The sequence below is a fragment of the Trematomus bernacchii genome, unplaced genomic scaffold, assembly GCF_902827165.1.
Source record: "Trematomus bernacchii unplaced genomic scaffold, fTreBer1.1, whole genome shotgun sequence".
NCBI lineage: Eukaryota > Metazoa > Chordata > Actinopteri > Perciformes > Nototheniidae > Trematomus > Trematomus bernacchii.
The window spans coordinates 914158-941138 of record NW_022987735.1 but is presented as its reverse complement, the minus strand read 5'-3'; the positions used below and the strand labels follow the sequence as shown (position 1 = coordinate 941138).

General features: G+C 41.7%; 1 protein-coding gene across 12 annotated transcripts in view; it reads left to right on the top strand.

The window, feature by feature from the left end:
- LOC117494966 (CUGBP Elav-like family member 2) overlaps window positions 1-26981 on the top strand; it is a 32804-nt gene that overhangs the window by 1053 nt on the left and 4770 nt on the right. For 2 of the 12 annotated variants that reach the window (XR_004557143.1, XM_034145999.1), the window contains exons 2-12: window positions 13768-13964; window positions 17215-17297; window positions 18981-19029; window positions 19507-19641; window positions 20528-20607; window positions 21795-21956; window positions 22640-22703; window positions 23452-23592; window positions 24991-25113; window positions 25713-25922; window positions 26475-26621. Coding sequence is in view for 11 of the 12 variants with exons in the window: in XM_034145999.1 (XP_034001890.1) it covers window positions 13768-13964; window positions 17215-17297; window positions 18981-19029; window positions 19507-19641; window positions 20528-20607; window positions 21795-21956; window positions 22640-22703; window positions 23452-23592; window positions 24991-25113; window positions 25713-25922; window positions 26475-26621 (1391 nt within the window). In the remaining variant the exon portion in view is untranslated. Of the gene's footprint in view, window positions 1-1356; window positions 1652-13767; window positions 13965-17214; window positions 17298-18980; window positions 19030-19506; window positions 19642-20527; window positions 20608-21794; window positions 21957-22639; window positions 22704-23451; window positions 23593-24990; window positions 25114-25712; window positions 25923-26474; window positions 26622-26981 lie in introns of those variants that run through there. The other 10 variants (XM_034146007.1, XM_034146006.1, XM_034146004.1 and 7 more) reach the window with 10 other exon arrangements.

The window sequence follows — 26981 nt, the reverse complement described above, 5'->3', positions numbered from 1 at the left end:
TGATGATGATGGGGGAGTGGAACTTCAGCTCTACTGCATGAGAGCAAATCAAACAAAAAATGGATCACAGCGGTAATAATACTAATCTAAGATTAAGAATAGGAGGCTATTATTAGAAGATGCAAGCAACCAGCCATCATCTCTTAGAAAGGACAAGGAGATGCATAAACTGGTGCGAAGGCATTATGAATTATACAAAGCTGTGTATATTGTACATACTCACGAAAGAAAGGAGCTGCTCTTTACAAGAATGCTGCTTCTTTTAAAACAAATCTCTGCAACAAGATCCCCTGAGATCTAATTGAGTCAAAGGAAATATGTGGTTGCTGAGGATGGGATGACATTATTGTCTTTTTCCTCCATTTTAATGAAACCTGATTCTCCAGAGAGGTTTACAATATCTTTTTATAGCAGGCCCTCAAGCTTAATGGTAATGCATGTTGCATATAGTGGGCTTGTATGCATGTATGGCAAAATAGGTCGCATATCACATTATGCATACAAACCTCTTTTAGGCAATGTTTAATAAAGCATGCTCTGCACTGGTGCCAAGTTGCCTTGAAATTGCTATGGATACAAGGATTAAATTGGATTCCATGAATAGGATGTTTCTTAACACTCGCTATGAATAATATTTTTGGATTTTGCAGCTGCTGGAGCAATAATGAATGATTTGATAATTAGGATAGGCCCCAGCCTCTATGCTAAGGCAAACACTACTTGACAGCAGCCCCCCTACTGTTCCCCCCCAAGTTAGGAGGCCTCGCCCTGCAAGTCTAGCACAACAAAAGAAGATAAGCCTCCCTTCCCCCAGGGAAACAACAGCCCAGCACAAAGGGGAAGATGACCTATGACCCAGGGGGAAAGCATGACTGAAGACAGCAGAATGAAACTGCATTTTACCATTTGATTTGAAAAGATTTATATAAAATAAAGGTTCCTCATTTGGACTCTTGATGAAATATGGAAACAGGGGCAGCACCATTAAGCTTGATGATAATGACCTGGGTTTATATTTAAACAGTTTAAATGGCCCTTTAATCAGGATCATTAGTCCCTGACTCACCCATAAACGAAAAAAAAAGACTGGACATGATCTGATTCTTATAATGTGCCTTTTTTCCTAAAGAGTCTACGTGATATCAGTCATTATACGAATAAAAACAGGGATGTCACAGCAGATAAAACATAATAAACTACAAATAGGTCACTACAGTCTTTATAGAATACCACGTGCAGGCCCTGTGGGACATTACAGTAATTTTACATCGGGGGGTAGGGGCTCGTGAGGCAGCAGAAGCAGCGGGCAGCATGCTTTCAGACTTTTGTTGAAAAGGCCACGCCTCTGGTTTGCTGCAGCTCAGTGTGACAGCGGCTTGCCTGCATTTATTTCAGTCGGAGACGAGATAGAAATTAGGAGGAAGGAATAAAGGCGGATACCGGTTCCCTCTCTCTCTCATGCAGTTTTGAAGAAGACGCCCCCCCTCCCTGCACCTGTTCTGCTCCGTCTTGTCTCGCAGGAGTTGAGCCTCTTGCGAGTGAAAGTCGCTTCTCATTGTTAGATAGACGTTGTTTTGAGCATGACTTCGGCGTACAACCTGGATTTCCACCCTCTGGCCGAAAGTCGGTTAATGGCTTCGAGCGACTCAATGTAAGTAAACCAGCTATCGATGTGCATTGTGTTCCCGTCTCTTTGTGGACACATTTGTGAGTGTTTTTTTCAAAGATACAACAGTTCAGGGCGAATTAGCTACCGTTAGCTTACGATGCTAACGTTGCTAATCATACGAGCAGTGACGGTACGCTCACCTGGAGTTTAAGTAGTTTGTCTAACTTCGATAATAAGGGGACGTAACCTCAACGGAAGTCAAGTTAAAGTGAATGTAACACGACTCCCAAACACGACACGGTTTGGTGCTAACGTCACATTACTGGAAGTTGCTGGACGAAGAAAACGCAGTTTGCTAGCTATCGGATACTAGGCGCGCTACATTAGTCAAGTAACATGTGCTTCCGGAGATCACAGGCTTCGGTATCATATCTAAAAACTGCATTTATTAGGTTTTAACCACAACAAGCTGCCGAGTGTGTGTGCAAGTTAACTTGTAGGGACACGGCACCACCTTCAGAGTTAGGTTAATAAGTTTACTTTGAGGTGTGCGGGATCGAAACGGTAAGTTTGGTGTAACAACGGTCAGTTATTAACGGTTAATAGGAAGTGCGTTGAAGGGAGTTAACGCGATAGTTTGTGAATAATATGTAGTGTTGCACACCTGATACGTGATTTGCTTTTTGGTTTAAGCTGAACAGCATAAGTGCAGCTTGTTTGTAGGCAGCACACGGGCTCTGCTTTGCCTGGCGCACAACCAGACCCTCCCTGCTTCTCTGCTAGCTATCAAGCTAGCTAACCCCCTCCCCGTCCATGTTGAATGCAGAGTGCTTACTTAAAAACACGTGGTTTGCTACATTATTGAGCCATTAATGGAAATCTTGTGACAGGGCATGTACACACAAGGGAGAAGAGACATTCACCAAGCACAGATGGATGCATATCTTGTTTTTATTTATTTCATTTTTAGTACTGTCAGTCCTGCACAACCATCCGAATATTTTTGCACATTTGTACACAAAGCTACCTCTTTTAATATCTGCACATGTTTATTTTGTCATATTATACTGTACGTAGTGTTTTGGTATCTCTATATTACCCTATATTTTTAATATTACAATAGTAAAAAAAAAAATAGATTTGTTTTAGATAACTGTTTATTTATACACACAAGGCACATTCATGTAAACCTTCTTGGCAATAAACCTGATTCTGATATTGTATCAGCACTTCTTAAGGGCGTTAAGACCATAGTATATTTATTTAGCATTAAAATAATCCGACTCTCGTCTTGCTTTGTGTCTTTCACTTCTGTAAATGTCATGACCCAACTGTTATTTTGTAACAGTATGTCTTCAGACTGTTTTTTTGCAGTCTTATCATTAACGAATGTCAGTGTGGTTGGCTGCAAGGCCAGTTCTTGATTTGTATTTTTGATCTTTTGTACCACATTTTGTTCTACTGTGATTTATAGCTGAATACATTCCCTCAAGACAACAATAATCGACATGGGTTTTGTAATTTTTCCATTTATAAATACTAACAGTACCTGGTTCCATCTCATAAAATGTGATGGGTTAATGCTTTTCTTTTTCTAATGGGATAATAGATTGTATGTCTTTTAAGGTTAATGTATTTTAGTTGGACAAAGCAAGCCATTTTAAAACATGACCTTAGACTGACGGAAATTGAAAAAATAATTGGTTGAATAATTTCTCGTGAAAAAAAGTTTTTCGAGGCCATAACTTGATTATCCCAAATTGAGGAAAGCTTGTGGAAATAATAGGGTGTTTATATCTGACAGGTTAGATTGTGTATACTATTTCCCATTTGGGACTAAGGATATTCTTTGAACAGTATCTCATCTATTGGACATGGAGATGGTAAGGTGCTGATTAGATCCTGTCCCAGCTGTATTTGATTGATTTATCTCGTTCATTGTTGACAGTGAGAGAGACTATTTGGGCTTACGTGTGATCCTTTGGCAGCCAACACGGCCATAGTGCTATGTCAGTAAGCTAAGCGTCAGAGTGATCCCCTTTGTTGTGGTCGGGACGCTGTTGATCTGTGCAAAGTGTAGGATCTTGGCACAGAGTCTGGGGGCTGCCCGGCCAGCTGTTATGCTCACTGAGGGTGGTGGCGGTTTGAGAGTACCATGCAGCCAGATGTTGAAGGCCAAGTGTGGGAGGGCTGTGATCCGACCTGTCACCTGTTTCTGTGCTCCTGCTGCTTGCTTGGCGCTGCAATAATTACACGACTGGCTGTCCTGGAGCTACGTGTACACACAGCCTTGGAGCGCTCATAATCACGTCCCCTATGTAGGGTGGTGAGATCGAAGGTTGAGCAAATTACTGTGCATGCTTTGCAAACAAAAGATATTGTGGGACATGGTTGCATAACACCAGATGATCCCACCATGTCCATGAAATTGTCAGTACTGTGCGTCTGTTTAGTTATAAACAAAGCCTGTACTAGAGGCATATTAAATCAGCAAAATAGTGTACGGTACTTCTTATTTCATGTTTCTAAAATGTGATATAAATTAGCATATCTTTTTTTATATTATGCACTGTTCAGGTCGGCATGCTTCTGACCTTGAATTCAGAAGCGTGTCTGTAGTCCACATGAATTGAAAAGAAAAAGCACTTCTTGAGAGGACAAGTCCAGAGTAGCAGTAATCGAATTCGGATTGGATCGAAGGCATGTGACAACAAGAGAACCTCCCGTTTGGATTGATGGCTTTGTGGGGCAGAAAGCTTCTGTCAGAAATGAGTTGTTATTTATCATATGAAGTATTTGTCTGCTATTTTTAGTTTGTGACTTGTATGGATTATATATTGCCCTAAAAAATACAGGCAATCAAGCATATCATTAACAGTACTTTCAGCTTATACTCCAAACAATGCACTTTTTCAATTATGGTTGTTATACAAAAGTGTTAAAAATTAGATTAAACATACTTTATTTGCTCACTATATTGTAAACTGTTATATATTTTTTAACATAGGAATCAATAAGTACGGGAGTTATTTTGGACACAGCCACATACAATTATATGGTATTTGTAAGCATTACCCAAAAGCACAAAATTACATGTTAGATAGGGAGTTTTTTTATTAAAATTGTTCTATTGCTTATCACGGGTTAGGCTAATGGATGCCGAACCAAATCGGGGCAGTAAGCACACTCTGTCAAGTGTAATTGCAGCGTTTAGTGGTCTGTTTGTCTCTTCATTTGTGATGCATTGGTAAGGCTTCTGCCTGTTCTCATGAGCTCCACCCGAAGATTTAAATTCAAGCTCCACCTGACACAAACAGAGGTGTGAGCATTGTTTATTTAGTTGGATGTGACTGTTTGTTCACAGAAGCGTCATCCGTATCCGCCAGGGATGCTTGGTGTGAGTATGGAGCTAATGGGGCGGGCCTTGTCTGGCCGTCTGTTAACATGAGGCCCATTCAGAGGCTGATTGAACACGTCTGTCTTCATCATGGAGAATACAACAGTGAAATCGGGCCATATTGAGCTGAATTGGAGTTAATGCCAGGAGGAAATATCATAATGACTTCTCATCAGAACCACAATGTGCTGATTAGGGTCGACCACTTGGTATGGAAATCAAATAACACACAGCCTCCTGTTTCTGCTTTTTAGCCTCAAGCGACATCCGTCCAGAGTTGTCATTTGTTCTTTCAAACCTGGGCCACGAGTCTGACTGGTTTTTCCTTGGGGGTCCTACAGCAAAGTTATGTAAATCCTGCTGCCGTCTTCTGTGACCAGTTTTGAAGTTGCAACTCAAAGCCTGTGCCGAAGATATTTTTATGCCAAGCTTTTGAAAACTACTTCTACCTGTCAAATAATATTCTGCATCTTTTTGTAGTAGAGGAGAAAATAGATGGAGCTAAAAGAGTGAGCCCTCATGTTGACAGCTGTCAAAGATATTACCAAGTCATTAGAGGCATTCTGTGTCTCGTTGAATCAGCTTATAAGGCCGCTTGTTTCCTGAAAGAAAAGCAACTCGTGATTTTTCTGAGGGTATTACAAGCAAACAGCTGTTTCAGTTGACTGATTTTCCTCTTTTCTCTGAAGCATTACGTTTGCCCATGTGATCTCTGACTTTCCTTTTATCCCGAATAAAGCTTGACAGCCAAAACAGCCCAGGGCTAATGAGTTTTTGTTTATTACTCCAAACAGGAAGAGGCTCAGCCTTATGTGTAGCATTGCCCTAACAAGACTTGTTCACTTAATATTTTAATTAAAGAAACATTGGGGGTTGAGTACCAAATAACCTGGACAGTATTAATATAAATACATTTAAATCATGTTTGTTGGTTTATTTTTAATATAAGTGACCACAACAATTGCTTTCCGTCAGCTGTGGATGCAAAACAAAATCATGTGATGAGACATGTGCTACTGCTGTGACCCCTGACGGTTTAGGGATGAGTAACGTAACACAATGCTGAGCTTTCGAAATCTTGTGCATTACCAGTCAAATTGGCCGGCTTTCTATTATGGGCACGGCAAAGGTGTCACTGGCATACTTGCGCGGTCAGAGGGAGCTCACCAACAGGACAGACACATGGTCCAAATAAATCACCTGTTTTTTTATGGGTGGTGCAGCAGTAAGCATGCAACTGTCGTGGCTCTGAATGACTTGTCAGCTGCTGCAGGGTGTCTCGGGCTCGACGAGCTGCCACATCGCATGGCTGTTGGTGGAAGCTCAGCAAAAGACTTCCTCATTCCTGTCTGGAGCACCCTGCTGGGCTGGTAGAGAGCAGAGCCGGGACGTATTGATAGAATCAACTATAGTATTTTTTTAGTTGGTACCGTTATCAATGATGTGCCAACAGTTATTGTGTGTCTGTTGGTACTTTTTCTTTATAGAATATATATAATCTGCAGTAGGTATGACTGATTTAACGTCTTGACACTCCAGTTCTGCTGATGGACACTACTTAATGTCAGCAGGTGTCACTTCAAACTGATATGCTACTGGCAGATGCTATTTGGTTTCTTATAGAGTTGGAGTTTACAGCATGGCTATTTCTTGGCCTGTACCAAGTTTAAGTGGTGCTAATTAAATGGATTGTGTAACATTTGGACAGAGCCAGGCTAGCTGTTTGTATCTATTTCCAATCTTTGTGCTAAGTTAACCGGCCGCTTTCTTAAGCTTCATATAACCTACTGATATGAGAATGGTTACAATAGGTCTCACAGTTAGAAAACACCCTGCAATTTGAGTTTAAAATTCACCAATGTTTCTATAGTTTTGATTCCTTCTTGGGCATGAACAAAACCTATACTCTCTAGAGCAGTGGTTCTCAAACTTTTTTCAATAATGTACCCCCTTTGAAAAAAAAATTCAGCCAAGTACCCCCTGATCAGCGCAAAAACAATTTGTTAAGGAAAAAATGCCTATATAAAGAGGTACAGTGCTGTCCCATCAGTGTCTGATTTATTAAAACAACAACATTGTAACTGAGAAACACTTAAATGCTACATTTCAAATGTTTACAATCCATCACTAAATTCATGGCAAACCAATTTTAACATCATGCAATAACACTAAGACGACATTAGTTGCATTGAACTGATCTTTTTAATAAGTTGTCCTTAAAATTTAGTGAGAAACATGGGCTTGTGCTTCACTGAGGATCTTTGTCATTCTGACAGGAAGGCAAACTGCAGTTATTACACTTTGCGTTTTGAAATATGTGTAAATAAAACCCACACTGCTCAAACTTCCTTACTTTTCCCAAAATTCGTATATTTATTTATTTTGGGGCGTGGGGAATGAAGAGGAAAAAAAATGAGCATTTTATGAGCATGGGATTTTGACCCCTCATATAAACATATGCATAATGCTGCACTATACTTTGCGGCCACACGCCTTTGCCAAGCAACACTTAGTGTTTAGGTGTCCTTTGATAAGCAGGCAGTCATATAATTAACTTGAACTAGCTAGATCTGATAGATTTGGACATAAACGCGAGTGAAGTATAACCGGACGCGAGAGAGAGATCAGAGATCAGATCAGCTGCTGCTGACGGAGAACACGCAGCTCTGCATGATCACAGCTCCGCCGCTGTGACGGACCGTTGAGTGGAACAAAATTAAATACACTAAGAGTTGGACCTAACACACTTGGCTAGTTTATCTACTCTGGAACTAGCTAAACTAGTTATAAATATATTTATTCTTTAATGTCGGGTCACTTATTACAGGTTCAGCGAGCTGCACGAGACTGACGGGCTGTCGGGAGAGGAAAAGAGAGCGCCCCGTTTATTTTTCCCATTTTATTATCCAGAATTGCTGTAAACCTTTGAATAAAGTCGTTAATCTACTATTAGTAGTTTGTTTAAATGCATTACTTATGTTGTTTTTCTCATTAACATAAAATAAATCTCACGTACCCCCTGCAGTACTCCAACGTACCCCTAGGGGTCCGCGTACCCCCATTTGAGAACCACTGCTCTAGAGCAGCGGTTTTCAAAGTGTGAGGCACGCCTCCCCTGGGGGGCGCCAGAGAGCTTCAGGGGAGGTGCAGCGTAAAAAAGAAAAGAAAAAGAGAAACAGTGAAATCTAGCTAGTTAACTTCAGCGAACTTTATGAGAGTGGCAACGTGGATCGATTTTTAGTGAAGTTACCTAAAGTGAGAGAGGAGACGGCGTCTGGCAGAAAGCGTCACTTGCACACTTTTGGCTGTCTGTGGAGACCGAGTTCCCCCACCTCGCCAAAAAGGCTGTAAAAGTGCTCATTCCCTTCACCTCCGCCTACCTGTGTGAGTGCGGGTTTTCCGCATTGACTTTGATCAAAAGCAAGTACCGGTCAAGCAGGGGCGGATCTACCGGGGTGGCATGGGGTGGCAACTGCCACCCTAAAAATAGCCTTGCCATTCCAGTTGGCAGCTTTGTTTTGAAATAAAAGTTGTGGCTCATCGGACATTTATGAGAGAAAGTCAAGTGAATGCAGCACAAGACGCGAGCCTTGTAACCCCTCCCCCGTCCTTGGCGTGAGCGTGGAAATGTGATTGGCGGCGATTTCATTTGAACGGGACGGCGCAAAACGAGAAGCATCCAGACCCAAGCAGAGGGAAGGAATGAGGTATTTGCGGTCTACAATGACAGAGAAGAGACTGTCAAGTTTGGCTGTACTCAGCATTGAATTAAAACGCACTAAAGCTTTAGATCTTAATCAGTTTGTGAGGCGTTTTGCTGAACAAGATGGTAATCGCCGCATTCAGCTGTTATAGGCAACTTGATGCTCTGCACACGGATGACTCGATGAGCATAAACAACTGTTAAGATGATGACCTTACGTGTGTAAATATATTTTTTTCTTTGTGGGGGTCTGCCCCCAAAAACAGTTTTAACTCCTGAGAAAGTCAAATAAGACGGTGTGTCAAACTACACTGCCCAGCCAAAAAAAAGTAACCACTTTGAGTTAACTAGGCCAGTAGGTAAGGACTTTCCACTGGATAATAATACCCCTGCATTATAGCAACAACAACCATCATAATAATAATAATAATAATAATAATAATTGGGAGGGGGGGCGCGGTTGTTCTTATGTTCTCTGAGGGGAGGCTCACCTTCCCACACTTTGAAAACCCCTGCTCTAGAGCACATTTACACACACATTTGAGTCTTGAAATGTTCACCCAAAAAGTTGGTAATGCTTGTTTTCCTCAGTTCACAAGTTGTATCAAGTACCAAAATATTTGTTTAATTTAATTATACTTTTTAATTATTAACAAATCAGTGTGGTCTTTTAAAATAAACAAACAACACACTAACTTTAACATTAACATATTAATATTATCAAGCGCATTTTTTTGATATGTTATATCCCCTACTGACGCTACTACAGTTCTTTAACCTGTTCCACTCTGAGCCTGTTTTTCAGGTCTCAGGCTCGAAAATGACATTCCCAGAACAAATGACCATATCTTCCCTTCTAAAAGGGTTAAATTAATAATCTTTTTTCTCAAAGTAATGATAAACCTGTGAGTTGGATGTAGAAGTGTCAGAATCAATATAAATGTTTTTTATTTTAAAGAAAATTCAGATTTTACATAGTAAAAAACTGTAAATTATAGTGTCCGTCCAAAAATTATTTTTCACAGATAGTGAAAACTACCCTTGGATGATGGGTTAGTAGACTAAAAGCTTTAGGAATCCAAAGTACAACATATAATAAGTACCCTGTATCAAGATTGATGCAAAACAAGTGAAATTTGACCTTTTTAGAGAGATTTAGCCAAAAACTGGGCCATCTGGGGTCATTTGGGTGGATTTGACCTATCTCTGGCCCCCCTTGCTCGATTTGGTTGGTTGACATACCCTTGTGACCGTTAGAGCCAATAGAATCGAAGGAGGAGACTCACATACACACACTGTAAAGAAAAAATGTGGCCGCTTCGCGTGTGGAAAACGAAACCACACTGGAGGAATGTCTCCTTCTGGAGTTTGGAAACTAAAACGCAGTTGTATTGCTTATGGATTATCAGAAATAATTTCAAAGAAGGCACATAGGATGAACCTATGGATTAACTGCAGCATCGTTTTTTTATCGTTTTAATGCCATTGAAGACCACTTTTGACCAAGGTAAGCCATATTTACATGTTTAGCTTCTTAGCTCCACATGTGATGATGTACGCTTTCGTTGATAGCGTCGCGAATGTTTATCACTGAGTGTTGAGGTGGGCACCGTTAGATTCAGTGTCTCCAGGACACCAAAAAAGAGTGTTTGGTTGTGCATCTAGGATAAGTAATAAGGGAGTTATGAGTGAGTTTAAGTGCCTTTGTAGGTCCCGTTTTTTCGATCGAGGCTAATTCAGAGGCTGAGTGCTAGCATTGTGGGTTTTTTTTGAAAAAAAAAATTAAAAAGACCTGTTTCACACCTTCCCCCCGGTACCGGGCGGATAAACGCGTCATTTGCAGGAAACAACGTCTAAGGAATCTTAATATTGAATAAAACTATGAATGTGTTATATCCATGTAACGGGAAGAAACTCAGCTAACTGATCTTTTTAAAAAAAAAATTAAAAAAAAACCCACATTGCTAGCACTCAGCCTCTGAATTAGCCTCAAGCGAAAAAAACGTAACATACTAAGGCAACTAAACTCACTCTAACTCCCTTATTACTTATCCTAGATGCACAACCAACCACTCTTTTTTGGTGTCCTGGAGACACTGAATCTACCGGTGCCCTCCTCAACACTCAGTGATAAACATTCGCGACGCTCTAAACGAAAGCGTACATCATCACATGTGGAGCTAAGAAGCTAAACACGTAAATATGGCTTACCTTGGTCAAAAGTGGTCTTCAATGGCATTAAAACGATAAAAAAACGATGCTGCAGTTAATCCATAGGTTCATCCTATGTGTCTGTGCCTTCTTTGAAATTATTTCTGATAATCCATAAGCAATACAACTGCGTTTTAGTTTCCAAACTCCAGAAGGAGACATTCCTCCAGTGTGGTTTCGTTTTCCACACGCGAAGCAACCACATTTTTTCTTTACAACCTGTCTGGGTAGGAGCCTCCCCCTTCGATTCTATTGGCTCTAACGGTCACAAGGGTATGTCAACCAACCAAATCGAGCAAGGGGGGCCAGAGATCAAATCCACCCAAATGACCCCAGATGGCCCAGTTTTTGGCTAAATCTCTCTAAAAAGGTCAAATTTCACTTGTTTTGCATCAATCTTGATACAGGGTACTTATTATATGTTGTACTTTGGATTCCTAAAGCTTTTAGTCTACTAACCCATCATCCAAGGGTAGTTTTCACTATCTGTAAAAAATAATTTTTGGACGGACACTATAATTTACAGTTTTTACTATGTAAAATCTGAATTTTCTTTAAAATAAAAAACATTTATATTGATTCTGACACTTCTACATCCAACTCACAGGTTTATCATTACTTTGAGAACAAAGATTATTAATTTAACCCTTTTAGAAGGGAAGATATGGTCATTTGTTCTGGGAATGTCATTTTCGAGCCTGAGACCTGAAAAACAGGCTCAGAGTGGAACAGGTTAAGGCTAGTTCAGCCGCATTGGCACTTTTAAACTGTAATGCTCTTATATATCTTTTTTTTTTTTTTACTTTCTCTCTGTTGCCCTTTTCTCGTTCCTTTCGACTTAAGCGGTCAATACAGCTCTTAGTGTGACTGTGCTCTGTGGTGCACTTGTCCACTTTAAAATATTGTTCCACAAGGTTACAACACTTTAAGGCAGACAATTTGAATCAACTATTTTATTTACTTGTGATTAAAAAAAAAAATAGTAGATGTTTTGTGTTGTTGCAGTAAAGCTGTCATCTTTGAGCGGGTTTGTAGGAAGGCCAAAGACCTTAGCAGCCTCTCAAGCTGAAGAGACAATGCACAGCTGCAGGGGGCTTGTGCGTTTAATGAATGCTAAGGAGAGCCAGTCAAAAGGAGTTAATTTTGAGCCTTAATGTTTTTGAATGCTGTGACACATTTCCAGTTTTTTTTTCTAGTGAGGTTTACTGTTTCTACAGCGGGATTTCATTTCAAAGGGCCCTCAGCAAAATGGCGTCCGAGTGCCACTGGCAATACTGGATAAATGGTGTCACCCACCAGTGCTGTGGCCTAAGCAGACATAGCCGTTGATGTGTTCCAAAGCATCTCTCTGACTTGGCCCATTGTGCTGTGGAGGAACGGTGAATAGTGTTCTCCAGCAGGGCGAACAATATGTGATTGTTCCCCCTGCTGTGGTGAAGAAGCTGTAGGTTACTCTCTGTACCATCGCCAAAGCGCCTGAGGAGGAGATGTACCGCAAAATCTCTGTCTGCTAACCAGTGATTCTCTCAGGTTTAGCGCTCTGCAGTGCTGCTTACCTTTAGCTGTCGGAGCTGGTGGGAGGGGGGCACCCACCCCTTTTTGGTGGAGAGAGGCTTTTGTTTCACTGGAGCATTTATTTTTTACCGTTTGTGTGTCAGCGTTCAAATGTATTGACAGCCGCCAGGGGATAAAGAAAACATTCGTACCGAGGTGTGGAGCTGGATTTCAGAAGAACAAGAACTGAAGTGTGATTTGTTAGCATGTCATTTAGGTCCCTCAAGGAGTTTGGTGTTTCTGCGGAACGGTTGGGCACAATTTGTAAAAAATGGATGGCTCGCGTCCAAAGGTCTGTGTGTGACATTGTTCTTACATTAATGTATCTTAAACAGTTTTTAAAATGTTGGTTGTGTGTGTGTGTGTGCTAGACATCTTTTGTACTATAGTCTACATCTATTGACTTGTGATCCTCTGTGGTACTACATAATTGGGAGTGATGCTTCATATTTGCATGATTTGTCTACGCCCATGAAGGTAGCTCCGGGACGAGACTTTTGCACCCGTCAGGAAATGTTGTTTTGCTTGTTTTTGCGTCTGAGTGAGACAAAGTTGCTGTAGTCGTAGATACACTGGTGGGTATTGATTCTCTGTCCCAAGGCTTGCCTCAAAGGAAAATGGCACGATTTAGTACTTCACTCATCTTCATCATTGCTCTACTACCCCCGAACACCCAGATTGTTATTCGATATGTTGTTGACTATGCAATCCATTGTTGTTGGACCATCCATTATTGTAAACAGTATATTGTTTCAGGAACTACTTCAGTATACACATCAGCTGGTGACAATGCCAATGATTAATGCTTTAGAAACAAGACTTCTAGTATTATTTTTTAAATATATAAAACTTATCAAAGCACATCAAGATTAGTTTTGAAAATCCAATTAAACAAACAATAATAAACCTGATTTTAGGTGACATTCGTTCTCCAAGCTGGCCTGATAGCAAACAATCTAACGAGAGCACTGTTCAAACTGTGAAATAATTGAGTATGTTGTGTTGGCATGTGGAGCAGTACCTACCTTCTTTAAAAAGAATGTTGTTTAACTGCTATTACTTATATTACTAGATCACAATTGGTTCAAGCAGGCACTGAAATTGGCTTCCAAAACAAGTTATTTAATGTTTGTATTTAGATTTTTAGGAGATTTTTGTATTTGAAACCCCTTTCTGTGGTTTCTAGCCAAGTACTTGACAGCGTGCAACACAGCGTATCATATCTGAACCCTTCAAATTATAATATTTGAAGACCCTTGTGTACTTAAAACAAATCTATTTTGTTTCTCTCAGCAACGGCAACGGCAGCAATATGAACGGGTCGCTGGAGCAGTTAGATCAGCCGGATCCAGACTCCATCAAGATGTTTGTGGGCCAAATCCCAAGATCCTGGACAGAAACAGAACTTAAAGAGCTGTTTGAGCCATTCGGAGCTGTGCACCAGATCAACATCCTCCGTGATCGCACCCAGAATCCACCTCAAAGCAAAGGTATGTTCCACTCTTTGGTTTACTCGTTTTACCATTTACTCGGGATGTTACTAGGCTATACCCCTTAAAATTCATATCTTTTTTAAGATAGTGTTGAGCCTTCTTTTCAGTATTTTGTTTTTGAAACCCATAATGAATTGTCATATCTAAGCATGGGTCAGTACAGAGAAACGTAGCCCTTTTTGATATGCTCGCCGTTGTCCTCCACCTTGATTTGCATGGGTTTAGTGGTCAAGCCCTATACACAAAACCCTGTTATAGCCACGTCATCCACCATCACATTTCAGCACAATCCCCCTTAGGCAGTGCACAGCATTGCCTGTCTACACATGCAATGCAGCCGTTAGTGCAAAAGCATGAGATGATTCAATAGTCTTTTGTTTCAGGGTTAAAAAGCAGGACTTTTTTTAATAACCCTGCCATTATAGGAATATATTTTCTATTGTACTTTGCCGTTTGGCTTAAAAGCACCATTGTATGAAGAAAGTGTTATTCGACTGCTATTTTCCATTAAGACGTCTATTGATGCGCTCACCTTTTTATAAATGGTGCTCGAGTTGAGCGGTTCAGTTTCAGTTCCAATTAGAAGAGACGGTGAAGTGCAGGCCTGCTGCCTCCACCTTCTGCAGAGAGCTGCAAAGTGCCACTGAAAGGGCTCAGTCTCCTGTAACTAACTGCAGGTGAATAAAGAAAGCGACAGTTTCACCGATGTAACTGTTCTCGGTTTACGACATCACCCACATTTCAATTTAGTTGATGGTTGGATTGCTAAAGGCACTAATCCACTCTGGCGGGATATGTTTTGATGCTGTATTCTGCGTCTAAATGGAGTTTTGAGCTACCAATGCTGTACCGAGCTGCCTGGCTATTATTAAAGAGCTCTGGCCGACCATGGCTGGTGGTCTTTAAAGGTGTTATTGGCCTTTAGAGCCACTGTTCCACTGGTTAAGCCTGTAACAGTGTTGGTGGAGGCAGACTGAGGGAGAGTGTTGCTCGACTGGCTGTTCAGCCAAGTGAATAAGTGATTTGATCCATTTAGCACAGTAAATCCTCATGTTTTTGCCTCCGCCCTTTTTCTTTTCAAGTGAAAGACATGCTGACAACAACGCTGCTACTTGGAGGCGGACATATTGCCTTTCTGCCGTTGTATTCTCCATCTCTTTTTTTCTTTTTTCCAGCATTCATTCAAACGTTATTTGTGAGGCAATACATTATGAAGTGACAACTCTGTTGGCTGTGCAAATAAGTTATTTGCCTTTTTTAAATGATTGGCAGTATAATTGTTTTGATTTTCATGGAAAAAAGGAATTTCTTAACTGCGACCATTTGGTCCAAAAGAGCCTTTAGCATGGATTGTAAAATATCTTGACATTTTGGAAATGGTTTATTTTAAATCATTTTTCTTTTGAAGGTTAGTATTATGCTATAATTTGAATATACTCCTCGTAAATCCTGTCGTTATATTTGTTTGTCTCGTGGCGTCTCACAGCAGATGCGGACCCAACCAGAGCGGCTAAGCATTAAATATTCATGATAAAAACATACAATCAAAGTTAATATGCATAGCTGGAAAAATAAACAAAATGGAAATGCACATTGATTGCTGTGTGTATAATTTGTCTTATTTTTCTCAGCACTGCATTTGTGGTAATTACAATATTAACATTTAGTTATATTGGTTTTTTTAGCTACCTTTTTTAAAAGTGTAAACTTAAAAAAATCTATGCAACAACCCTAATTGCAGCACATCATGTGACCTGGACAGCACTTAATTCACATGATCTTTTTAACAAGATCTACACACCCAACAAGGCCAACATATCCTACATGTGTTCAAAGTTACCCCAGCAAAATCTCAGGGGTAATTATAATTCTGTGTATAAAGAACAGCCAACACTGCAGTTCATTGAGAGGATGGATAGTTCAAAGCCTCCTTTTCTTTCTTTTTTTAGCAAAGACCTCCCCTGTTCTATGTGGAGTGTCAGCTGTGATGGCCTATTGACATGTTAATGCAATGTTAATGTATTCTAATAGATCATCTGGCCTGATCACAGCGGCCTTTGGCTCACTCAGACTGTGTGAGGTGAATATGGTGCAGACCCACGCCCATTAAGCTTCTCTGCCTTCCTCCTTCCCCAGTAGTCTGGATGGCAGTTTCATTAAAGCAGGATGGCCTGATGATATTTGGCTTATGTTTATTTGCATGGCAAATAATTCACCGTTCACACCCTTCCTATAATCAATCTTCCCTTTTGTTAGATTTGTTTGTTGAAATTGCTGTAATCCCTCCTTCATTTGGGTTGTTTACTTTGCCACGGATCTATGGAGGATCCATCAGATATTGAAGTGTTTTTTGGGTCACGTCTACTGCAGGTCATGAAAAAATCATCTGATAACCATCACGCCTCTCTAGATGGTTTATTTAGCCCCAGTAAATGGGAGGCAGGGCTAAGCAGCAGAGAAAGAGAGGCAGAGCTCAGCTGGTTGTGAGAGAGAGAGAGAGAGAAGAGAGCAGCTCGATGCATATTAGAGTTCAACAGCCCTCCCCGCGGCCTGGGAGCTCCAGTAACAGCATAATACACACTATGTAGGTCAGAGACGCTGCAGTGCTCCACTTCCCCAACCCAGTGAAACTGACAGGCTGGAACGCCACTGGCGGTCTGCTGGGACGGAAGGATGAGAGCCTTTTTTTTGTGTTCTCCCTCCCCCGCTCTTCTTTTCTTCATCCCCCTCCCCCATCTCCTCTCTCCTCCCATGATTCCTCTTCCTTGCTCTCACTCCTTTTCACTCTTGTCTCTTTGTGCTGTTTTTATGCCTCCTGTATGTTTGTTTGTATGCGATTGGATTCTTATGTAATGCAGCACGACTCTCTCTGATGTGTTGGTACTGTGCCCTGGCATGCCTGGGTTTTGTTGACCTGTGGACAGTGCCTCCTGACAGCTATCTAAACCCTGTGGTCATCTCTATGGCCCGGTCACACAGCAGCCTTCAGCTATCTCATTACTCCAGTGTCCCCGCTACATGCTCCTACATGCTCTGTGTGCAGCATCTAACAGTTGGTGCCAAGAATAACCTGTCACATGTTTTAAACATGCGATATGAGGAGAACATGCACTCATACGACTAGCTCCTTTTCTGCTCTGCAGTTGTTGTGGTATTGGATTCACTGCCTGTATGCGCTGTGTTTCTAATGCTGTTTTTGTCTCCTTCCCCCCGCCCATTGTTTGTCCCTGTTTTTCTCTCTCTGCAGGATGCTGTTTTGTAACTTTTTATACAAGAAAAGCTGCACTGGAGGCCCAGAATGCACTGCACAACATAAAGACTTTAAGTGGGGTGAGTAAGCACAGTATGGTCTGCATTTAGCTGCTTGAGCCCTTCTACAGCCCGGCTGCAGCCTGTGAGCTTTTTGCTGGCTGATAATGAGCTCTCGGCTCACTGAACGCAAGTTTGCCCTGAAAAATATCTGGTCCCCACTATGCACTGACATCCAGGCAGGACTGCCCCTGAATCTCAACACACTGAACTGATAAGCCCGCTGACTACGCACACACACGCATGCGCGCGCGCACACACGCAGGTAAAAGGTAAAGTGTGCTTGACCAGGCAGCAGGTTATTCACTGAGGCACGGAACCTGATTGCCACAAAGTGGAACAAATTATGAATACTTGTCTTCGTGAATCATTGATGCACATCTACATTTTTATGTCCTAAAGTTGGAGGAATAAAGAGAAGAGGGATGAAGTCTCTTTTTAACAATGACGCCTTGTTAGAGTGATTGTTGTCTCCTATTTCCCCTCCTGATTTATCTACAGATTAAAGCCCAGTCATCCGGAATAAGTGCAGTTTCTTGTTAAACCACCACAAATCTGGCCCTCCTGTACGGCGTTCTAAATGACTCTCTTCCAATCAATAAAATCTATAACAAACAACTCCAGCAGTCGATTTAATCAATGGCACAGTCTATTCGAAATGCTACCCCTGTCAGTGAGTTTACAGGTAAATATTGAACCGGGTTGATAAATGAGTGTAGCAGGCTGGGTATATGGGTCTAGCTCTTTCTACTGGAGGACTATCAATCAGCCCGACATTTCAAATAAAGTGTGGTCTAACAGCTCAGCTCTCGAACCCCAGTCCCAGATCATACTGTGACTGGCATCGACTGCAGGTTCGTTTGCGTGACTGTGGAAAAGCTTGTTTCTGTTCCTGTTTTTTCTCCCTTCTGTGCCTCCCTCCCTCCCTGGTCAGTGATGCTAGCCAGTACCCATACTGAGCAGGCCATCTGTTGGCTTCTCTTTAGTGCTTGTCAAAAACAAACCCACCACTTTTCATAAGCGCCACCTGCACCCGCATCATGCAGCTAGATTCATTTTAATTTAATTTTTGGCATCGCATGACAGTTAAAATATGCTAAAAATATATACACTTGAAGTTCTGCGAATGGCTTTGAAAAAATGTGTTCATTAAATGGCATGAAATGACTGATCCTTAAGCAATTTCTCACTTAACAAACACAGCTTTGGAAAGGGCATTTTGTTCAGAGATGTTAGGCTGACTCAAATGAGATTTATCACAGCCCACATTTGCCACACATGTTTCTGTTTATGGGATTCAATATATAGTCACAACCAAAAACTCTCTGTACATTTGAAAGCAAAATAGAACTGCCTTGCTTGTCACCCCTCCTTGTAAAATTGTTGTAAAGAAAATGAGGGATGTTGACAGGAAGAATCGATAAGTTCAATCACAAGTCTACACTACAGCAAGAAGTGAAATTGGATACCGGAGAATTTGATCCCCCGCCATTAACTCGTAGACATTTCCTCCTGAATCTGGCCGTGGTGAGGGAGGATGGTGGTTTTAGAACAAAACACGAGGCAGAGAGAGATGCCTGAAGATGGAGGGCATGTGTGAAGATATGAGCCTCTTGTGATGACGGATAACAAGGCCAGACACCTGCATATTTCAAAATGGTGACGGATGCAGTGTTAACCATTTCCCTCTGCTATTTTTTATAGATGCATCATCCTGTCCAGATGAAACCCGCTGACAGTGAGAAAACAAGTGGTACGTGGATTCATGTGAAATGTAGGGTGACATGAGGACAGGAGGGTACACAGATAATGTCTGTTGAGAAAAAATCTTTTTAGATTTAGCGAATTGAGTAAGAGATTTTAAAAGAAGACCAGTGAAGGACTTAGTTCAGGGAATGTGCCGCAATACACAATTTCTATCTAGTGTCAGGGGTTGGGAGGATTAAGGGCTTTAAAAGGCACCGAGGGGAGAAGAGTAGAGCAGGTAGAGAGGATATGGTGAGCACAAATGAATGATACAGTCATCTGTCTCGAAGTAGACGAAAACAAAGCGGCAAGTTGCAGAGATTTGTACAAGAGGCTGCCACCTTGAGTGAGAGGCAGAAAATGTGTCGAGACGAGGGAGCTTATAAAAAGAGAAGTGCAAGATTTAACGCCTGATGTGACTGCCGCTTTCATAGCTCCATAATTGTTTGTCTGAATAGCTTTCCTCTTTTCAACCTTCTTGCAGCGGTAGAAGACAGAAAACTCTTCATCGGGATGATTGCAAAGAAATACGGCGAGAACGAGATCAGAATGATGTTCTCGTCTTTCGGACAGACCGAAGAGTGCCGAATTCTCCGGGGACCAGATGGTCAGAGCAGAGGTAGGTGTGCTTTCAGCGTAGGCACAGTGTTATCTGCCTCACAGCCGCCATCTTCAGCGAGTACAAGCTGTAATCATGTCTTTATACAGGCCCCACCCTACTTCTTTATTTCCACCCCCTCCAAACCCTCAAAAACAAGTGCTATTCACCTCCAGTGGCACCCATTCCATCCCCACAGTCCCATCCCTGTTACACTCAGCCTCCACATCTCACTTGCCGTCCGGCACAATGGGCCGTCTCCTTGGCAACCGCTGGCTGCCGGTGTTCGTGGGCTCAGCTGGCAGGCGGCTCGGCTCGGCTCCTCCTTTACCGCCTCCTTCATCCCACTCTACAAAGGCTGGAATTAGCTTGTCGTCGCGTCTCCTACATAGCTCTCGACTGCATAAAGCCTCAGATAACAGGCGGCTCGAGGCTCTCAAGTTGATATATACGATAAAACAGAGAGTGCTGGCCATTAATTTCTTCCTCTCTTTTAGTAAATTGACAGTCTCCACAATTTAATGAAATTAACCTTAAAACACCCTTTGATGTGAGCAGATCTTACACATTTTAGCAAATCAAAGCCTTTCAATGTGTAGTTATGTGTACATTTTATGTGTTTTTTATAATCATTGACTGTTTCACCATGACACCACCTAGTCAAGCCTCTTCGGGTGGCCAATGTAATCTGTCAATCACTGTGCTCATGTGACATGTGTTACTGTTCTCCTTGTTGTGTTCTTTCTCCGTGTGCTAACAGTGAGGGTGGTTCTGTGTGCTTGGGAGTTGCCATTCTTTGTACTGTAAAGTGTTTTTTGGGGTTCATAACGAGTTGTCCAAACCTTTTTGTCTTGTTTTGTTTCTTCTTGTCCCTCCCTCCCTCCCCCCCTCTCCTATTGTTCTACAGGCTGTGCGTTTGTCACATTTACTACCAGGGCACAGGCACAGAATGCAATCAAAACCATGCATCACGCTCAGACTATGGAGGTACTGTACCCCTTAGCACCTATTTCTCATTTCCCCCTATCCCCTCATACATTCTGCTGCCCCCTTGTGTTGAAAAGCTGAAGAACATGTACAGGCAGATGGCGTCCATTCATCACAGAGCATGAGTCATTTCCAAAACCACTCTTGTTAATTACAAAATTACATTGTCGTCTGAAAAATAATTGAATAAAAAGTGAAACATTGCCTCATTGCTAAATTCATGGCTAACGTGAAACGACAGGAATTGCCGTCATCTCCAATTTTTGGGGTGAACTAAAAGCATCTCATTTATTGATTCTGATTAATATTTTAGAGCCTAGCCATCAAAGTCTGCCATAATCAATCTATAGTTCAGACCACAGGGACAAGAGCTGCCACCATCAAATATAGGTTAACAAAGAATTAACCCAGACTGGATCAGCTGCTCTACTAGATTTCTTCAAAAACTGGGTCCATGTCATCATGTAGCCGATGGTATGTTTGTGGAAGTGGAGCAGCAGTAATTTGACAGCTAGCAGGTCAGAGGCTCCCCAGTGGAGCAGCAGACCAAGTCTAATTAGGAGCCTGACCAAACATAACACTCCTCCTACCAGATTAAACACAGGCCCCAGTGGTGCTGCCACCTATTTCCCCGCATTTCATAACCTCCCCAATTCTCAGCTGCCATGGGAAGTGCGGCTGGTTCAAAAGCCATTTCCCCTGTCCAGCCTGGTCCCTTTATGGCGCTCAACTCTGAAAATACTTAAGCAGAGCATGCCAAATGTCCAAGCGTCTTTCTGAACAGTATGGGACTGTCTGTTTGTGAGATTGTGTGCATTTGTAATGCATTTTTTCTGTTAATGTCTGCTGACAAATCCTCGTTTGATTGTCTGTTTTAAGTGTTGTCTCCATCTGTTGTCTGCTTGTCTGTGGACTCAATTACGCTCAGTGCTAAAAAAGAATCACTGTCTGCAATTTTGTCCTGTGCCCCTTTTGGAATGTGGCCTGGCTCAGCTATGCATGGAAGATGTCCTTTGTGTGTTAGATATGAATGCAACAGGCTTAAATCAAACTGTTTTGAGGCATAGATGATACCCTTTTTTAAAGAAAGTCCTTGCAATGACTGCGTCCTTACATTGATAAATGAACTGGATTCTTCAGTGTGCTTCCGAGTCTGTCTAACGTCTCTGACCTCTACATCGCTTCAGGGCTGTTCCTCACCTTTGGTGGTGAAGTTTGCCGACACGCAGAGAGATAAGGAGCAGCGGCGCCTGCAGCAGCAGTTGGTGCAGCAGATTCAGCAGCTGAACAGCGCCTCCACTTGGGGAAACATTGCCGGCCTGGGGACCCTCACACCGCAGTACCTGGCAGTAAGTGTTGCTCAAACACGCAGAGCTGCACAAGCCTGCCTCGTGAATTGATATACGGCACGGTTTAAGTTTCAAAATGTATTTATAGTTAAGCCATATGTTAACCATATGGGCCGCTTGACAAAATACAAGTTTATAAACTAAGCTACATACAATATAAAGGAATACACTTATATAAATATTAAAGGGTCTTTATAAGACAATACATTATACATGTGAAGTGTTGGTTGTAAATTAATGTGTAGATGGAGCCAAAAGAGGACTTGCTTTGATCTTAATTCTTGAGGTTTTGCTGTTGTACCGGTTGTCATATTGATGTGGTTAGGTTTATCTTTGAACAGCCTCTCAACAAAACTGCCAGGGATATGTTGTACTGAATTTTATTGTCAGGTGATCTTGTGTTGTTAACTTGTATGTTTAACAGTGACTGACTATTCTGAATAGAAATGCAGCAGCCATTTTGTCTGCAATATAGACAGCCTCTTAGACTTAACCCTTTGAACAATATTTGTATTACATTTTCAAAATGAATTAACTTGATAAAGGCAACACTTGAATTGTCAATACTGTTCTGAAAAAACCCAGCTTTGTTAAGCTATGTTATTATATTGTTGATAAATGATGAGATGTGTCCCTTATTAGTTGCTGATATGAATTCCTTCCTTTCTCTTTGTCCTCAACAGTTGCTCCAGCAGGCCACGACCCCCACCAACCAAGGCAGTTACAACAATATGCAGAGGCTAGGAGGTAAGTGCAGCCTCTCACTGCTCTGAAGTCCTTCTCTGTAAATGAACAAGCCGCCACTTCTCATGTCAACAACCTTGTGACTCAGTGCCTGACGCCCACCTGGCTCTAACTACCGTAAACCACATGACTCTTTCAGATCAGTGGCGTATTAGTAATGGATGCCTGTGTAGGCTGCTTAAAGACACACAGCACATAACCATTACTTACTCAAATGTTCTGTGTTTTTAAAGAAGAAACGGCAAACAGTATAACTGGAGGGGCACTGTATGTGAAGCTCTAATACTCTAAAACAACTACTGCACTTCCTTTTGGTTTTGAATACAGTACTCTTTCTGTTAAAGTCCTCTCAACCAGCTATAATAAACACTATGTTAGGATTTATTTCATGTCATGCTACCAAATTAAATGGCTTGATTTATGAAATAAAATAATGTTGAAGATGAAAGATAACTTTCCAAGGATGGGTTACATGGTAACGTGACAGAGTGAATGCAAAGCAGCATATTAATAACATGAATCCCACTCAATGTTAAATGGAGGAGGCTGAGAAAAAACTATTGTTTTTAATTGAAGACATAGTTTCAAAATCACTTCCCAACTTAAACTGTAAACATGTATTTTCCAAACATGTATTTTCCATTTATTCTCGAGAATTGTGTTCCCTCGAAGACTTTATGGAAAGCTTTTTGTGAGGATTTGAGCATAACTTTGGAAGACCTTGATGTTCACCTCTGTTTCTCGGTTCTAGCAGCAGGTGTGAACCCCCTCCAGCTGCAGAACTTCGCCACATTAGCGGCTGCTGCGGCTGCAGCGCAGAGCTCTGGCAGCCCAAATTCCAGCAACGCTATGTCTGCAAACAGCGCAGCCCTGGGAGCCCTGGCTAGTCCAGGTAATTAAATACTGGCATGAAGTGTAGAATTTGCATGAAATGCATTAGTGGAAGAAGTAGAAGTGTCTTTCACTTAAGTCATAGAAGCAACACTTTACTGTGATGAAAATATTCCACTACAAGTAAAAGCCCTGCATTCAGGATCTTACTTGTGTAGAAGTAATTTTAGTTCATTTATGGCGCATTTCCACTGCAGGGCCTCGCACGGCTTAGTACGGTATAGTTAGGCCTTGGTAGGCCAGGCTCACTTTATGCTGCGTTTCCATTACAGTTTAGTAGCTGGGGCAGTAACTATAGTAACGCAGTGTAGGCGGAGCCGTGACGTCATCTTCAATGCGAACCACAAAACCAAACATCAGCCGTTAGCTGTTAGCACTCAGAGCTCACAGCTCCTCATATATGTTCAGAAACTAGACAAAAGTTAAACAAGTACAAACCACAGACTGCCTGTGTCATGGCGAATACAGTCGCTGCTTTATTTATGTCTGTATAGGCCGTTGTGAGTGTGGACGGTCGGAGCATATACTGCGTTAGCTTAGCCGATCTCCATTCAGAAAACACGCATTTTAAAAGGTTTTTCGCCTGCCGTCTTGCATTAATTCATGTTTTTTACTAACCGGTATCAGCATGTTGTTACTTCGGCATCATTTTGAAACATGTATTACAATTAAATCACTGTAAAATATGTTCATTGTGTTGTAGTTGTAGCCACTCACATCACTAGTTTAGCATATTCAGCCCGGAAAGAACCACGATTTTGGAGGGCCAGAAAAAATTGTGAAAAGATACCCGTTAGCCGGAACTACCCCTAGTGGAAACGCAACAAAAAACGGGCCGGGTTTGGCACGGCACGCTTAAACCGTGCTACGCGCTGCAGTGGAAATGCGCCATGAGAGTAGTTTATTGGAGTGTTTAGCTTGCTGTTTTTGGCCTTGTTGGCTGGTTTCCCCCGTGTCCGTTACCCTAGTTTATCTTCACGCAAAACATTTAAATCTAAGTGTAAATAAAAATCCCTTACCCACTGAGATGAATGTACACGTTCACAGACAGCCCCCCTGCTGTGGCAGTATCAACAACTGCTCTGCAACCCTCCCTCCTCCCCATTTCCCTAACGGCCCCTCAGCCATTCCTCATGTGTTTTATGGGAGTTAATCAGCCCCATATAACATTTTATGGGAGCCCCATTTCCCTTTTAATCTGTGTAAATATACATTGGCTCCATCTGTCTGAGTTTGGCATATTGCTGCTGCGGTAATCACCTTTCCTCGTTAAGAGACAGATTTGAACGGCCCCCTTGCTGCCGTGTCATCCTCTCATAACCAAGTCATATGAGGTGTTCTGAGCATGAGCTAATCACCCTTGTGGTAACCCATATGTCCTTTTTATCGTGTTTTTCAGTTGGATCATCTGCATCCAGCGCCGGGGCTGCCATGAACACTTTGGCCTCTCTGGGCTCCCTGCAGGGTCTCACTGGGACCTCAATGGGCCTCAACCTCAACGCTCTCACCAACAGCGTCGGCGGTAAGAAGGACCTTTTTTAATCGCAGCTAGCTTCTTTTTAGCTATTTTAACATTAGTTGTTTTGTTTTTTATATGGAGCCAATAAAAAAAAAAAAAAAAAAAGCTCCTGGGCTGCTAAGTTTTATTGACTAGTTGTCTACTTTTTATTTAATTGTCAGAAAGAAAGACAGACTTATTTATTCACTACAATGTAATAGTAATAGCCCTAAATGCTGAACTGTTGCTCTGTATCTGTTGCATGTTGTACATAAACCCACTGGCCACTTTATTAGGTTCCTCTGTAAAAACCTAATTTAATCCAATAAAAGGCCTCGGCCATAAATTCTACCGTTGCCAGTATACCTCAGTAATCAAGAGAAAGTGGATTTAATGCCTCTTGGAAGGTTTCACAACAATCTGGCCATTCTAAACTTTGTAAAGAATGAATATGAGGGAGAGCACTACTGACCTGCATTAGATAGAGGTGAACCTAATAAAGTTGTTATAGTGGTGTAACTTGACAAGCAAAGTTGTAAAAGTATGTAAAAGTTGTGTTTTCTGCCCCCTGGTGGCCAGAAAAGCTGAATTCCCTCCTAATGATTGTCAATCTGTGTTTTCAGTGCGTGATCCGTTCGCTTCTCTCGGTTTGACAGGTATGGGGGGCATGAATGGCCTGGCAGCCTCAATGGCCAACGGATCAGCCGCCAGCTCCATGGACGCTCTGACCCAGGCCTACTCAGGGATGCAGCAGTACACGGCCGCCCTGCCCTCCCTCTACGGACAGTCCCTCCTGCAGCAGCAGAACATTGCTGCAGGGGGTCAGAAGGAAGGTGAGCATTATCACAATGCACTGCTGCAGGGATTTTGTGTTTTCATAGACCAACCCTGGTTCATTCTACAATCGCCAATGTGTGTGATTTTGCCTTCGGATTATTGCAGGAAAATAAATCTTTGATTAGATGTTTTTGTTCAGCATAACTATCTTAACAAATAAACACCAATTTAAGGAGAGCTAATGCAACTGGCAGGAATAGAAAGACAATTTTAGTCCATAAATGACTTTCATGCTCTCCCACAGCTTCAGCGGTAACACCACTAAGGCAAAAGTGGACTAGCCCCTTGTTAGCAAACTCCATTTAAGAGACGTAAAAGCTACATAAAAATGGCAAGTGGGACATTCTGAGTTTTTTGGAAATTATTCTTAAAGCACTTTTTGTTGCGGTCAGTTTTCTCATCAATATATGAACGTATTTTTAAAAGAAAATCTGTTTTATTTATAGAAGATTTACTTATGGATTATTTGAGTGTGTGTGCATCTTGATGCCTCTTGATCCTATCTAATTGGAATGTCCGTTTTTCCTTTCTCTTTTTACCAAATGGAGTAGGGCCAGAGGGCGCCAACCTGTTCATCTACCACCTGCCCCAGGAGTTTGGGGATCAGGATCTTCTGCAGATGTTTGTGCCTTTTGGAAATGTGGTCTCTGCCAAAGTCTTCGTTGATAAACAGACCAATCTGAGCAAGTGCTTTGGTAAGTCTGTTGTCTTTACAGCCCTTTTTATTATATCTTAAATGCGTGCTTTGATGTGTGGTTGAAATTAGATTGTCATGTATGTATACAGTAAGCCACCTACCTGCACATGTTTTTATTTTCAATACACAATAATAAAAAAAACGTTATTGTGAAGTTGTGTCAGGAGAAATAGCCAACGATAATAACAAAGCTTGTCTTATGGCTTTCTCTGGTGTGAAAGTTATTCTGTCCTGTTGACCAAGAGATCTATGGGAACATTGCCCTTGAGGTAAAGGGCAATGTCGCCCTAACCTTCGTCTGAAGCTGTATTTTAAAAAGGGGAGCAAGAGAGCGTGCGACCGACAAGTAGTTGAGATT